The 16239-nt window shown below is 44.3% G+C and overlaps 1 protein-coding gene across 2 annotated transcripts; it reads left to right on the top strand.

Moving 5' to 3' along the window:
* Positions 1–4764: 4764 nt before the first annotated feature.
* On the top strand, positions 4765–16239 carry sae1 (SUMO1 activating enzyme subunit 1). 2 transcript variants are annotated; one of them, XM_021587692.2, is made up of 10 exons: positions 4765–5009; positions 5456–5567; positions 6017–6190; positions 10434–10579; positions 10680–10782; positions 10906–11011; positions 12603–12747; positions 13100–13169; positions 15820–15942; positions 16107–16239. In XM_021587692.2, exons 1-9 carry the CDS (start codon positions 4909–4911, stop codon positions 15910–15912), a joined length of 1050 nt encoding a protein of 349 aa, XP_021443367.1. In that variant the 5' UTR covers positions 4765–4908; the 3' UTR covers positions 15913–15942; positions 16107–16239. The 2 variants fall into 2 exon arrangements, with proteins under 2 accessions (XP_021443367.1, XP_021443366.1); XM_021587691.2 differs by having other exon boundaries at positions 15820–16239.

The following is a 16239-nucleotide window of genomic DNA, read 5'->3' as shown; positions in this document are numbered from 1 at the left end:
TGACCGACACTGGCTGGTATGCATATGTCTTACAGTGAGAGGAAAACATAACCAGGAGATGTCCTAGTCTTTTGATAAAGTCACTAAAGTTTAAACCTCAATGAATCTGAGTGTGTACTGGTCTACTCTCCTCTCTAACATTTTTAGATACAAAAATCAGAATCTTGAATGAACTTAATTTTAACTTTACCCGTTGTCAGCTGATTTCGTCTTTCTGCTGGTGGAAATATGAGACAAAATATCCACAGCAAAGTATTATTAAACCGACTCAAAACACGGGTCTCTGTGTATCTATCACGATTTGTTTGCTCATCACCTAAGGCAGGGGTGTCAAAGTCAAATGGACGGAGGGCCAAATAAAAAAATCAGCTACAAGACGAGGGCCGGACTGTTCGAATGTTCATTGAAAAATTGTTAAATGACGCATATAGTCTAGTGAACCTAATTGAACCTACTGAAAACCTAACAAATATATTACAATATGATCAGATAAATAAAGCAATATTTTCTTATGGCTCTGTCAGTAATCTTTAATTTTCAACAGACACAAAAGACAAATTTCCTTTATATAAATATCCCCATAACATGAACATTAAATGAAAGAAACCGGTATTCAAGGCACCATCAGTAGACTATATTTTCTATTTTAGCAAAAGTGGGCTAAATTTACTTCAAAGAAAAAACAATAATAGCAATTTTCTATCATCCACTCAACTGAAATATTTTTAAAATATAATTGGATTGAAATACAAAAAAATAAAGTGCAAAAATCTATTAATCAAAAACAACACTTTGTTTAAGGAGAAGTAACATGCAGTGAAAACAAATATTAAATTTTAACTTTTAAACTTGAACTGAGTAAAAACTCTAAATATGTGATTGCACAGTAATGTTCACTTGTTTGAGGTTGAGGGTGATACTTGGTGGTGTCCCATCTTTTCCACAAGTTCATCAATGTTCGGGGTAAGGCTCTGAGCTGAAGAAATCCTCAGAATTGAGTGGAGGTGTTCAGCAGTAAGTCGACTTCTGTGTGATGTTTTGTTCAGGTTCATCAAAGAAAACAGTTGTTCACACAGGTATGTGCTGCCAAACATAGACAACGTTTGAGCAGCCTGGATGCGCAGCTGGGGCATTGTGCCGGGGAGGAAACGGGCGAACTCCGCAGCACCCACTGCCGCATATTTTGCCCTCAGTGCATCATTGCATTGGAGGTCAATCAACTCCATTTGGAGGTTTGGTGGTGAGCTTTCCACGTCAACAGCAAATGGGTTACCGAGCAGTTCCAACCTGCTTTTTTGTGCTTCAAAGTCAGCAAATCGGCGTCGAAAGTCAGCGGCAAGCATACCTATTTTATCAGCCAACTGTGTGCTCGGGAACGCACTGGTAGAGAGCTTCTCTTTCATGGTCTGGCAGCTGGGAAAGTGGCTCAAATTTTCTTTCCGCATCTGCGTCTCCCACAGAGTCAGTTTGGTTTTAAATGCCTTCACTGTACTGTACATATCAGAGATGACACGATCCCGACCCTGCAGCTGCAAGTTTATTGCATTCAGATGACTCGTAATGTCACACAGAAAAGCCATTTCACACAGAAACATTTCGTCTCGGAGTTGTGTTGTGTCTTTCCCTTTGCTGTCCAAGAACAGACAAATCTCCTCACGAAGCTCGAAACATCTTTGAAGCACCTTTCCCTGGCTTAGCCATCGCACCTCTGTGTGATAAGGCAAATCACCATGCTCCGTTTCTAACTCCGTCAGAAATGCCTTGAACTGGCGGTGATTCAAACCTTTGGCTCTGATAAAGTTAACTGTGCGCGTGATGATGCTCATTACATGCTCCATTTTCAAGGCTTTACCGCACAACGCTTCCTGGTGTATGATACAATGATAAGCTGTCAGCTCACCTGTCGCGTTTTCCTCTTGCATCTTTTCCCGTATCTTCGCCACCAGTCCGCTCCTGTGTCCACACATCGCAGGTGCTCCGTCGGTTGTCAAACCCACGAGTTTTTCCCAAGGCAGCTCCATCTCATTTACACATCTTGACACCTCTTCATACAAATCATGCCCCGTAGTTGTGCCATGCATAGGACGTAAAGCCAAAAACTCCTCTGTCACGCTTAGGTTGGAGTCCACTCCGCGGATGAAAATTGACAACTGGGCAATGTCAGAAATGTCGGTGCTCTCATCCACAGCCAAGGAATATGCAATAAAATCTTTTCCCTTTTTCACAAGCTGCTCTTTTAGATTGATGGACAACTGGTCTACTCTCTCGGCAATGGTGTTTCTGCTCAGACTCACATTTAAAAAGAGTTGCCTTTTTTCTGGGCAAACTTCGTCACAAACTTTAATCATGCAGTTTTTGATGAAATCCCCCTCCGTAAATGGCCGGGCTGATTTAGCGATCTCTTCTGCCAAAATAAAACTGGCCTTTTGTAGCCTTTGTTCCATGTCCATATTCTTGTTTTTGTCCGCGTGTTTCGTTTCATAATGTCGTCTCAGATTATACTCTTTCAGTACCGCCACACTTTCTCCACACAGAAGACACACAGGTTTTCCAGCTACCTTCGTGAACATATACTCCGACTCCCACCTTGTTTGAAACCCCCGGTTCTCAGTATCCACCTTCCGTTTTGCCATTTTTGATGGGTATCTGAAAGTTAATTTTACTGTGATGCTGACGACTGCTGTGCCAATAAATATTGAAATGAAGCAGCCTACTGCTCGGTGCGTCACCTTTGCATTGTGGGAAATGTAGTATTGGTGCGTGTAAAAGATCTGCGGGCTGCCGGCTTGCTGCGGGCCGGTTCTAATAATAAATCAAGATCATCCCAGGGGCCGTAAAAAACCTTCTTGCGGGCCGGATGTGGCCCGCGGGCCTTGACTCTGACATATGTGACCTAAGGGATGTGCACAAGACGGAAGTACATCCATGTGATGCATGCATACTAACCGAAGTCTTGCAGGTATTTACATGGTTTTGTGCATGTGCCAGGTGATAGAAATCTCAAAGGCAGTACCATCACTCTAAAAGGTTGGGTGAATAATACTGTCCTGTGGATATTTTTTTTCTCAAATTTCTACCCGAATAAGGACCAACCGCACATACAAGTTCAAATGCAATTTCGTTCAACATTCTGGCTTGTAAGGAAACTTTCCACGTTTTTTGCAGTGCTTTAATTCAGACTGTGTTTGCAGAAAGTTTGCCTGACAACTCAAACTGCATTTTTACGCTGCTCTATGTTCGCTACAGAATAAGTCATGTCTGTGGGCGTAGCGTAGCGTTTGGGTATCCAGGTAAGCAGAAAGCTGGTATCAGAGTCTGATCTATTAGGCAACTAAATTATATACTTCTCAACAGATGTCTTAAGGCCCCTAATAACTGACACAGGGTCATATATTTGTTCATCCCCCAGTAATGTGTACTGGTTGGGGAGGCAAGATGGCGGGTATGCTCGAATGGTTGTCAGACTTGGAGATGGAGTCAGGGGAACCCATTGAGGTCGGTAAGAAGACGGGCAGGGAAAAAATATGAAAACATTTTAATTTCTGCCGTCCAGAGGGAACGTGTGCTCCGCACCACGTGACTGGGGAGAAGAACTGTGACTAGCGTTCCTCTCCGGAAAACAGGGTGCCATTGAAGGAGTGATAACTGGGGTGCCGTTAAGTGTTGAGGAGGGTCAACTGAAGTTGAAGATTCCTGGTGTCTGTAATGCTCACCGTTTGGTGTGACGCAGATCCGGTGGAGAGCGTAGTGAAACAGAGTAGACACTGTCTGTACTACTGAGTTTTGATGCAGAGTTTTTACCAGATAAATTCAAGTTAGGATGTGTCAGTTTTACCGGGAGAGCTTTTGTCCCGAACCCATTACGGTGTTTTAGGTTCCAAGCTTATTGTCATCTTGCAGTAGTGTGTAGGAAGAGATTCCTAGATATGAGAAGTGTGCAGGAGGACATAAGACAAAGGAATGTGTAGTATCGGTGGAAAAGGTTGTGTGTGTGTGTCAACTTTTAGGGGTACCCATGGTGCTGGAGATCAGAGGTGTCTGTTGAGAGAAAGGCAGTTGAGGTTGCCAGGATCAGAGTAGTGCAGGTGTCATTTGCTGAGGCACTGAAGAGAGTAGTAGAGAAAGATGGGTTCACTCTTAAGGAAAAAGATTGCAGTCAGAGTGCAGTATAACTGCAGTATGCTGCCAGTACTGTGTCCAAAAGAACACTGTTTTTTTTACTGCAGTAATTTTGCAGTGTAACTGCAGTTAGAGTGCACTATAACAGTACACTGCAGTTATTCTGCAATTACTTTGTCCAAAATACCACAGTCGACTGCAGTTACTGCACTTATACCGCAGTTTCAAAACTGCAATCTTTTTTGGTAAGGGCAGGGTGAGGAATCCTAAGAGGATCCCTGTGAGTAGGATGAGGTCAATAGAGAGTGATAGGAATAACATGTGCTCCAGTAAGTTTTTTTGTTGTTGCCGTTCATAGCCATGGTGGTCAACTGTACCGCAGGAATGGAATGTAAATCACAGAGGATAGATGTTGTGGTGGCAGCTGTAGAGAAGCACTTGGGCGTACAATATTTTACTGCAGAAGAGTTACAGGGTGTAGGATCAGATAGGACCAAAGTAATGGAATAGTGATTTGGTTTTAATGGTGTACGGTTAGTTGGTAGGGGATTTTTTTTTCACAAAGTTTAATGAATTCATACTACAGAATAGTAGGCTGATACACAGCCAATACAGTAGGTGGTGGCATGCGCCTTTAACATTTGTTTGCGGACCGCCATAGTACCAAAGAAGAAGACAACGTCATCATCCAGCGTCCGTTCAAATCAGCGATAGCGGTACTCTCCCCGAATCTAAAAAGGGAAATATTAATCCCATTACTATTAAACTAGACAAATAAACCAGTTTGAGATGATAGACATGATTGAGAAGGAGGAATCTATCATTAGCGAGGAAGAAGCGGCTCAGTATGACCGGCAGATCCGATTATGGGGTCTGGATGCACAAAAGAGGTAGCTATTAGCTAACGTTGGCGTCCATTGTCTCTGTAGGTAGATCACCTATTATTTGTCGGTACTAAATACAAATGCATTAAATGTTAAATTTGAACTCTGCACACACTTCGCCATGATATACAGTATTTACAATGCTTCTCAATCCGTTCCTGGGGTGCACAATTTGCTTTGGCCCAGCGCTAACACAGCTGGTTCAACTCTCCAACTAACGTTAGCCAGCCAAGACCTTGAATTAGATATGCTCGAACTGGGCTAAAACAAATATGCACTCCTTGATCACACAGCAATAATTGATTGGAAAACACTGCAAATGTTGATGTTTACATAATTTATTAATCTGCACAAAGCTTGCATGTTTTGTCTTGAAGGCTTTCCACCCTATATTGTATGATGGAGCCACATAGCTAATAAAGGTGTTGGTTGGTAATCTGCTTCTGTTCCAGGCTACGGGGGTCTCGTGTGCTCCTGGTGGGCCTCAGGGGCCTGGGGGCTGAAGTGGCCAAAAATCTAATCCTGGCTGGAGTGAAGGGGCTGACCCTGCTGGACCACGAACAGGTACAGACCACAATACACAAAGTGTGTGTGTGTGTGGGGGGGGGGGGGGGGGGGGGGGGGGGGTGTAACAGAGTTAGGTCAGAGGTAACCTAAAGTAACAGGTGTAAATAAACATCTGAAATTAGATCCAATACATACTGGTCTTGACGAGAAGGAAAAAAACTGTTTGGGGAGGTTCTCTTCTGCACTGTCCAACCAATCCAGTAAATGTGTAGGAGGAGTTAAGATGGAGTGTCACCTTGTTAACATCCAAAAGTGGAAGTCGGGTGAAAGGCTCTTTCCATTCCCCCTGAAAACCGGAACATCTGGTTGTTGGGGACTCTGCAGAGGCCAGGTGAGAGGGAACCTTCCGAAGTAGGCTAATGGTGGGATGAAACACTGAGAAAATTGCAGGAGAATATAAATTAATTTTACAAACCACTAACTATTTCTGCTCTCTTTCTTCTCAGGTGACAGAGGAGTCATGTCGAGCCCAGTTTCTGATTCCAGTGACTGCTCAGGGCCAGAACCGAGCCCAGGCCTCCCTGGAGCGGGCCCAGTACCTCAACCCCATGGTGGAGGTGAAGGCAGACACAGACAGGGTGGAGACCAAACCAGACAAATTCTTCCTTCAATTTGAGGCAGTGAGTACAGTAGTGCAGGGCTGGCCTATTGTCAAGATTACTTTTGTTAATTATTTTCTGTTACCCTAAATGGCCACTAGATGGTGCTTTTACACCATACGTCTTACTACATGTTGACCTGGGCAGCAGATTTTTTTCTGCAATTTTTTTGTGGTTAATTTTTCACCCCTTTTTTCTCCCCAATTTCGTGGTATCCAATTGGTAGTAGTTACAGTCTTGTCTCATCGCTGCAACTCCCGTACGGACTCGGGAGAGGCGATGGTCGAGAGCCATGCGTCCAACCCAGAAGCCAGCCACACCAATGTGTCGGAGGGAACACCGTACACCTGGCGACCGTGTCAGCATGGTGCCCGCCACAGGAATCGCTAGTGCGCGATGAGACAAGGATATCCCTGCTGGCCAAACCCTCCCTAACCCGGACGACGCTGGGCCAATTGTGTGCCGCCCCATGGGCCTCCCGGTCGCGGCCGGCTGCGACAGAGCCTGGACTCCAACCCAGAATCTCTAGTGGCACAGATGCAGTGCCTTAGACCACTGCGTCACTCGGGAGGTCGATTTAAGCTGTTTTTGACTGATGATGAGTTCCATTGCATGTAGTTGCACTTTGTTCACAACATTAATCTTTCTTTGTAGAACTTAGTGATAAGTGCTCCCGAGTGGCGCAGCGATCTAAGGTACTGCATCTTAGTGCCTTTGTTCGATTCCAGGCTGTATGACAACAGGCTGGAATTGGGAGTCCCATAGGGCGGCACACAATTGTCCCAGCGTTGGTCCAGGTTAGGGTTTGCCCAGGGGTAGGCCGTCATTGTAAATAAGAATTTGCTCTTAAGTGATTTGACTAGTTAAATAAAAAAAGTGTTTTTCATTGGCTATCCCTGTTAAGTTCACGATTTTGGCAATTAAGCCCTTCACCTACTTCCCCATAGTCAGATGAACTCATGGATACCATTTTTATTTCATCCAATATGAAGGAAGTTCTAGGTAGTTTTGTGAGCCAATGCTAACTAGCGTTAGCGCAATGACTGGACGTCTATGGTATCTACTCTACTAGCATGCTATTAGTTACCATAGACTTCTAGTCATTGCTCTTACTCTAGTTAGCAACTTCCTTCAAACTGCACTCAGACATACAAATAGTATCCACAAGTTCACCTGACTCTGGGGAAGTAGATAAAGGGATTTATGATGCATGTACATATTATTTATAAATTGACGGAGTAAGGGAATTGACAGTTGCCGGTAAGGGGGGGGTGAAAAGAAAAAAATAAAGACACTCGAGCTTGGAGATAAATACGTTTATCTAACTTATGTCTGTACCGCTAACAAGTAGAAACATAGATTTTCTGTGGTGTTTGGTTCCAGACACACTGAAAAGCAAGCTGTCTGATGTGCTCTGCTCTCAAACATATAGTGGTGGGGTTTTGAAGAGACTCCTCATCAGATACTCATGGATTTTCAAAGCGCAAACAAGCCGCTTCCCCAGTCTGTCTGGTGGAGAAACGGCGGACGCGTCCCGGGGGGAGTGCTAATGGAAGTTCAGGAGGAGGGGGAGACAAAATGGGCTGTGCTGTAGACTGCTAGCTTTTTTTATCTGCTAGCTATGGATATGTCTTGTTTGTGTGGCTCAGCACTGAGAAACTGGAACTGGTTTAAATTTGCTAGAATGCATGATAAGGGGCTGCTCTTTTTAGTCAGCGTGTTTTGGGATTAATATGTCTGGATTATAGCTTTGATCCCGAGAGAGTTTGTAGGTGTTTTTGTCTTTTTAGAGATCATTTGAGGCAACAATTCACACCCACAACAAACAAACTTACTCATTTACTTCACTCAGAACACTGGTATACTCACCCTATTCTCATAACCACTCATTCTCTGCATGTCTTTCACTTCACTTCTCCCTTCACCTCCTACTAGGCCCATTCTCCGTTAGGTTCCATTGTACAGATAAGCTAAATACCCCCCCCCACCCTTTCCTTGCTTCCTTTTCACTCCCTCGTCTCTCAAACAATCCAGCTCAGTGTCCCTCTTCACAAAGCCCTTGCCGGAGGCCATTGAGAGGAGGTGTCCAAGCTGTACGCCTCCTTCAAAAGGAGGGAGGCTCTGTGGACAGACAGACAGGCTGTCCAGGCTGTTAAAAATCCCTGTCCCTGCCAGTACCAGCACTCCCAGTTCCCTCTGCCAATCCCGTCTAATGAACTGCAGCAGTAGCCCAACATGTCCAGCCAGGGTCTCCCTCGGTGTCTGTCACCACAACAGAGGGCTTGCCTTTTTTGTAGCTGGCAACTAAAGCCAATAGGACTTCTATAATAGTCTGCAAGGCTCTCCCTTCCCCCATAAGACCTTCTTCATATGAAGTTGAGGTGTGTGGTTCAAGGAAGATCTCCGGTCCATTTTTCAGGCATCAAGCACCCAGCTTTGATGATTAGTCTATCAGTCTTCATTAGCTAAGGGCAAAGCAATTAAAAACAACTTCAACCATGCAGTAACATGTCAATCAGCTGCCCTTGGTAAAACACTGGCGCGTGTCGTGAACTCAATGCTGGCACCTCCCAACGTTGTGGTACTTTGTGTTCCGGGAGGGCCCAGCGTGTACATTGCAGGGATGCCACAGACAGATGCCCGTCAGCTGCCAGACAGCCCCTTATCTCTAGCCAAGTGTGGAGTGTGTTGGGTTTGGTCTGGAGGATAAGATGGACCCAGCCCACGGGTCAGTTTTTTTAATAAGGCCAATCTTCTGTTCCCCACCCTGTTCAGATAGAACACACTGGCCAAAACAAACTAGTCGATTCTTCGACAGAATAACATATTTTGTTTACTTGAACATGTTTTGTGTCAAAAGGACGGGGTGTCTATTGTAGAAGCTGGTATGTGTGATGATCAAGGGGGTAACTAAAGGAGTAGTAAGGATTGCTATGGTTGAATCTATCTAAAAGGTGTGTGTGCGTGTAAATCCAGAGTTAGGCCTACTTGTTGATCAAGTACTTTGTCATCATTCCCTGCAAGGTCTCTCAATGAACATGAACACTACATATACAAAATGCGTGGACACCCCTTCAAATTTTGGGACTCGTTGACCCGTTGCTGACAGGTGTATAAAATCGAGCACACAGATATGCAATCTCCATAGACAAACATTGGCAGTAGATTGGCCTTACTGAAGAGCTCAGTGACTTTCAACGTGGCACCGTCATAGGATGCCACCTTTCCAACAAGTCAGTTCGTCAAAGTTCTGCCATTCTCAAGTTGCCTGGTTAACTGTAAGTGCTGTTATTGTGAAGTGGAAACGTCTAGGAGCAACAACGGCTCAGCCACAAAGTGGTAGGCCACACAAGGTCACAGAACGAGACCGCCGAGTGCTCTGAGTTCCAAACTCCCTCTGGAAGCAACTTCCGCACAAGAACTGTTCGTCGGGAGCTTCATGAAATGGGTTTCCTTGATCGAGCAGCCGCACACAATTCTAAGATCACCATGCGCAATGCCAAGTGTCGGCTGTAGTGGCGTAAAGCTCGCCACCGTTGAACTCTGGAGCAGTGGAAACGCATTCTCTGGAGTGATAAATCACGCTTCACCATCTGGCAGTCCAGCGGAGGAATCTGGATTTGGCGTATGCCGAGAACACTCTACTTGCCCCAATGCATAGTGCCTACTAAAGTTTGGTGGAGGAGGAATAAGTGTCTGGGGCTGTTTTTCATGATGCATGCTAGGCCCCTTAGTTCCAGTGAAGGGAAATCGTAATGCTACACTATACAATGACATTCTAGATGTTTCTGTGCTTCTAACTTTGTGGCCCTTTCCTGTTTCAGCATGACATTGCCCGCATGCACAAAGCAAGGTCCACTCAGAAATGGTTTATCGAGATCGGTGTCAATGAACTGGCCTGCACATAGCCCTGACCTCAACCCCATCAAACAGCTTTGGGATGAATTGAAACGCAGACTTCGAGCCAAGCCTAATCACCCAACATCAGTGTCTGACCTCACTAATGCTCTTGTGGCTGCGTGGAAGCAAGACCCCCTTCAGCAATGTTCCAACATCTCGTAGAAAACCTTCACAGGAGAGTGGAGGTTGTTCTAGCAGCAAAGGGGGGACAAACTCCATATTAATGCCCATGATTTTGGAATGAGATGTTCAATGTTGAGCAGGTGTCCACATACTTTTGATCATGTGATGTAGTGAGCACCATGGGATTTGTAGTTTTAGCTGCTCTCTCTGACTTTGTCCTCCCCTCCCTTGTTCCTCTCAGGTGTGTCTGACAGGCTGCTCGAGGGATCTGATGGTGCGCGTGGACCAACTCTGTGCCCAGCACAACATCAAGGTCTTCTGTGGCGATGTCTTTGGTTACCACGGATACATGTTCTCCGACCTTGGCCAGGAGCACAACTATGTTGAGTGAGTGTTGTGTTTGATTGTCGAGTGTCTGTTTAATTTACTTGTCCCGATTGATCCTCAGTTATGCTCATCTGTCCCTTGTTTTGATGCCCCCGTCCAGGGAGAAGCCCAAAGTAGTCAAGCCCAAAACAGACGAGTCCAATGATGGACCTGAGGCCAAGAAACCAAAGGTTGACCCCAATGAGACCACCATGATCAAAAAGGTGAGCGTTGTATAAAAAATAGCTCAATTAGTGTTTTATCAATGTAATGAATGTTATCCTCCTCCAGATCTAATGACGGCATGTTCCTTGCCCTTTGGCGCTCTCTCTATCCCAACTGAACAGACTGCCAGCTTCTGCTCCTTGAAAGTGGCTCTGGAAGTGGATTGGACCAATGAGAAGGCCAAGAGCAGCCTGAAGCGCACCCCCGTGGACTACTTCCTGCTACACGGTACCTGCGCCTCAATAATTCCACAAAGCCATTGGATATAAATATCTATTTGATAAAAGAGAGTTGGATCACTAACTGGCTGCCATCGCGTCTTTTTTCTTTTGCCATAAGAAACAGTGGAGCTATAGATTGATGCCCTCTACACGTGAGCGCCTGCAGCTCCAATGATATCGCCCCCCCTTCCTGTTTTGGTTGTTGTAGCATTGCACCCTGTTCCTGTTCCTAGTCTGATATGGTCCCTTTATTAGCCTTCACCTGGCTTCATAGACCGTCTTAACATGGCTCTGTTTCCATCACAGGCTCTCCATGGCCAGTCTTGTGTGACTTTAGAACAGAGACACAAACCGCTAGGCACCACCCACGACACCACACTACCCCCGCAAGGCTGCCAACTCTATCCTGCCCCTGTTGTTTGGCTAATATTAATATAACAGCCGGAAAGGAAAGAAGCTGTTCTTTTGTTTGTTTTTGTGGGTTTTCAGAGCAGTTCTACAGCATTTGTGTTTCTATAATTAGGTCTAGACGTTGTGGTATCTCTCGACTGAGCTGTTCTTGAGGAAGTGGAGCTTCCTCTGTTACTGTGTCCCAGGAGTGGGGGGGTGGGGGGGTTAGCCTACTGTATGAAACCATAACATCTCCAGAGGAATGGAAGGCAGAGCAGGCGTGGGGGGCACATGACGGTTTTCCCTCAACTTTGATTTAGTTAATGTCATTTGAATGTGTTGTTTTTGCTTCATCCCTGTTTGAATCTGGTCAAGAATGTTCCAGACTACTCATTTAAGACAATGTTTACTGGTCTACTTTGCACAGATGTCTTTGTACGCTTACATATTGTGTTAGTCCGTGCCAGGTTTTGAGATAATTCTGTGATGTTTAGTTGGTGATGATTCAGGTGATGATGGTGATTGATGTTGGGTTTTATGTGTGTGCTCACGTGCGTGTGTACTAGCGAGGTGTCAGTCTGGTGGAAATAGCCGTGGGCGGACTGGGCTCCATGATGTGATTGATGGACAGCTAAAAAGAGGATGTTATGACACCTGTTTTAACACTGAGTGGGCGAGGAGAGCTGCCAGCCTTAAAGGGGGGTTTAGAGCCTAAAACGTCTCAGTGGCAATGGTACGTCCATCTCTTGTTTATTATTTGCCTTTTAGTAATATTCAGACTCCAAACCACATCCTCCTCATTTTGGCACATCTGCCCACGGTCTCGCACAGGATGGGTGTAGTACTAGTGTTGCGTGCTGACAGGACAAGGACAAGAGTCATAGATGTCTGATCATGGCCTTGTCAAACTGATCAAAAACTGCAATTTTTCACGGGATGATCAGTATTTAATTGGAACTTTGTGTGCACTTTTTTTCTGTGAGTGGAAGTGAAGCTAGCCAGCCAGTGTCATACGAGCAAGTGATAGAATGACAACCCCACTGACATTTCCTTAGTAACATATTCTGTGTTGGGTGGAAAACGTAGCTCGGTATATGTAGCAACTTCTTAACCCATACAATCAGAGCTTCTTCTATGGTTTCCTGCACTTCTCCACCACTCGTCCTGTGGTTCACACTCTCTCTGCGTTCCTCGCTTCTCTCCCACAGTACTGCTGAAGTTCCGTACAGACAAAGGTCGCGACCCCCACCCAGAAAGCTTTGAGGCAGACGCCACGCTCCTGAGACAGATCCGGGATGATGTCCTGGAGGCCATGGGGCTGAGTAGCGAACTGCTGCCTCACGACTTTGTCAGGTGACTGGCTCAATTCAATGCATCACTTGACAGCCATTCACATATTTAGTTGGACTCTTAGTAATATGTTTGTAGGGGACTGTTGTTTGTAGGGGACTGTTGTTTGTAGGGGACTGTTGTTTGTAGGGGACTGTTTGTAGGGGACTGTTTGTAGGGGACTGTTGTTTGTAGGGGACTGTTGTATATGCCAGTGAAGGTAGTTCTTAGATATATCAAAGATAATCTGTGACTGACTGCTCCATTCTGAGCTATTTCAGATTTTCAGAGTTAAGACAATTGTTAATTCATCCTTATGAACTCCAGAGTTTATGTATTTCTGTTTGACAGTCATGTTGTTTTGTGATGTCATCAGCTACTGCTTCTCTGAGATGGCCCCTGTGTGTGCTGTGGTGGGAGGAGTGCTGGGACAGGAGGTTGTCAAGGTTGGTTGTCAAGTTTTTTGGGGTTTTTTTTGTACATTGACTTTCCATTAGTTGCTGTAACTTTAAATCATTCCGACTAGAGGGTGACCAATTATGATTTTTCAACACCGATACCGATTATTGGAGGACCATAAAAAGCAGATACCGATTAATCAGCCGATTTAAAAAAAAAAATATATATATATATATATATATATAATTTAAAAAATAATAATTTAAAAAATAATAATATGTTTAAATTTATTTATTTATTTGTAATAATGACAATTACAACAATACTGAATGAACACTTATTTTAACTTAATATAATACATCAATCAAATCAATTTAGCCTCAAATAAATAATGAAACATGTTCAATTTGGTTTAAATAATTAAAAAACAAAGTGTTGGAGAAGAAAGTAAAAGTGCAATATGTGCCATGTAAAAAAGCTAAGTTCCTTGCTCAGAACATGAGAACATATGAAAGCTGGTTGTTCCTTTTAACATGAGTCTTTAATATTCCCAGGTAAGAAGTTTTAGGTTGAGGTTATTATAGGAATTATAGGACTATTTCTCTCTATACCATTTGTATTTCATATACCTTTGACTATTGGATGTTCTTATAGACACTTTAGTATTACCAGTGTAACAGTATAGCTTCCGTCCCTCTCCTCGCCCATACCTGGGCTCGAAACAGGAACACATCGACAACAGCCACCCTCAAAGCATCGTTACCCATCGCTCCACAAAAGCTGCGGCTCTTGCAGCGCAAGGGGATCAACTACTCCAAGTCTCAGAGCGAGTGACGTTTGAAACGCTATTAGCGCGCACCCCGCTAACTAGCTAGCCATTTCACATCGGTTACACCAGCCTAATCTCGGGAGTTGATAGGCTGGAAGTCATAAACAGCTCAATGCTTGAAGCACAGTGAGGAGGTGTTGGCAAACGCACAAAAGTGCTGTTTGAATGAATGCTTACGAGCCTGCTGCTGCCTACCATCGCTCAGTCAGACTGCTCTATGAAATATCAAATCATAGACTTAATTATAACATAATAACACACAGAAATATGAGCCTTTGGTCATTAATATGGTTGAATCCGGAAACTATCATTTCGCAAAACTTTCAGTGAAATACGGAACCGTTCCGTATTTTATCTAACCGATGGCATCCCTAAGTCTAAATATTGCTGTTACATTGCACAACCTTCAATGTTATGTCATAATTATGTACAATTCTGGCAAATTAATTACGGTCTTTGTTAGGAATAAACAGTTCGCAACGAGCCAGGCGGCCCAAACTGCTGCATATACCTTAACTGCTTGCACGGAACGCAAGAGAAGTGACACAATTTCATGTTAGCAGGCAATATTAACTAAATATGCAGGTTTTAAAAATATATACTTGTGTATTGATTTTAAGAAAGGCAGTGATGTTTATGATTAGGTACACATTGGTGCAACGACAGTGCTTTTTTTGCGAATGCGCATCACCATTTGGCGAAGTAGGCTGTGATTCGATGAGAAATTAACAGGCACCGCATCAATTTATATGCAACGCAGGACACGCTAGATAAACTAGTAATATCATCAACCATGTGTAGTTAACTAGTGATTATGTTAAGATTGATTGTTTTTTATAAGATAAGTTTAATGCTAGCTAGCAACTTACCTTGGCTTCTTGCTGCCCTCGCGTAACAGGTAGTCAGCCTGCAACGCAGGCTCCTCGTGGAGTGCAATGTAAGGCAGGTGGTTAGTGTTGGACTAGTAACCGGAAGGTTGCAAAAAAGAATCACCCAGCTGACAAGGTAAAAATCTGTCGTTCTGCCCCTGAACAAGGCAGGTAACCCACCGTTCCTAGGCCGTCATTGAAAATAAGAATGTGTTCTTAACTGACTTGCCTAGATAAATAAAGGTATAAAAAAAATCGTCCACAATCGGTGTCCAAAAATACCGATTGTTATGAAAACTTGAAATCGGTCCTAATTAATCGGCCATTCCGATTAATCAGTCGGCGTCTAATTTATACTCTACTGACTATACTGGCTCTGAACTAGTGTGAAAAATCACACACCAGACTGTCTGCACCACATTTACTGTTGTGCAGCTTTCACTGGGGAGAAAGATGGCATGTTATATTTTGGGGAGGCAGAAAGCTAACCACTTGACAGCAGGCCGCTCCACTTGATTCTGGGTTCAATCCAGAAATACCCACTGATATGTTTCAGTCCTGTGGGGCTTTTGGGGAGATGTAGGGGACCAGTGTGTCTCTTCGGTGTTGCTGTTTTGGATATGACCTGGGTATTGGAAAATAAGGGAAGTGTCACAGTCCTACCTGTGTTTGAGAGTTGAGGAAGCCAGGTAACGTCAGTCAGCACAGACAACCCACTCAGCGGGATTATGGCACTGCGCCAGGCTGTCTGATGTAATGATGAAACCGGATGAAACTGCCTGCAACCGGCAGACATCGCACTGGGTGAAGTCAAGTGATCACCGATCACACAGCGGACCCCATGCTCACGCAGTGGAGCGGACACTAGAGTACACCCCATGTATGCCTTGCAGGGAAAGCTGCTGAAGCTCCCACAGCAAAGCTATTGTGGGTTTAGTTTGAGAGATGGTGAGGTAGTGTGTGTGTGGTTGGTATTAACGTCACTGTGTGTTTCTACAGGCTCTTTCCCAGAGAGACGCACCACACAAGAACTTCTTCTTCTTTGACGGTATGAAGGGCAGCGGGGTAGTGGACTACTTTGGCCCAAAGTGATCGACCATACTCCCACCAAAGGAGGGAGAGGTGTGTGCATAGGACAAATGCAGTAACAGTTTTGAGTTGAGTTACTTTTTTTTCTCCAGTCAGACTATTTATCATTGTGTAACCATTCACCTCAGCTGAAAGTTCAAGTGTTTCAATAGGCGAAAAGAATTTGTCATTGTACATATTCTCTTTTTCATACCTAGGCACACAACACCCCTATTAGACGGTTTCTGCAGCCAACGTTTTGGAATTTCATTTTTTGGGGGGCTGTTAAACCATCCATTTGTTTCAAGCACACAGTTTTTACATTTTGTAATAAAAATATTGTGAACCAAA

The sequence above is a fragment of the Oncorhynchus mykiss genome, chromosome 27, assembly GCF_013265735.2.
Source record: "Oncorhynchus mykiss isolate Arlee chromosome 27, USDA_OmykA_1.1, whole genome shotgun sequence".
NCBI classification, from domain to species: Eukaryota; Metazoa; Chordata; class Actinopteri; order Salmoniformes; family Salmonidae; genus Oncorhynchus; species Oncorhynchus mykiss.
Note: the sequence above shows the minus strand (reverse complement) of the source record. Positions and strands in the feature narration are given on the sequence as shown.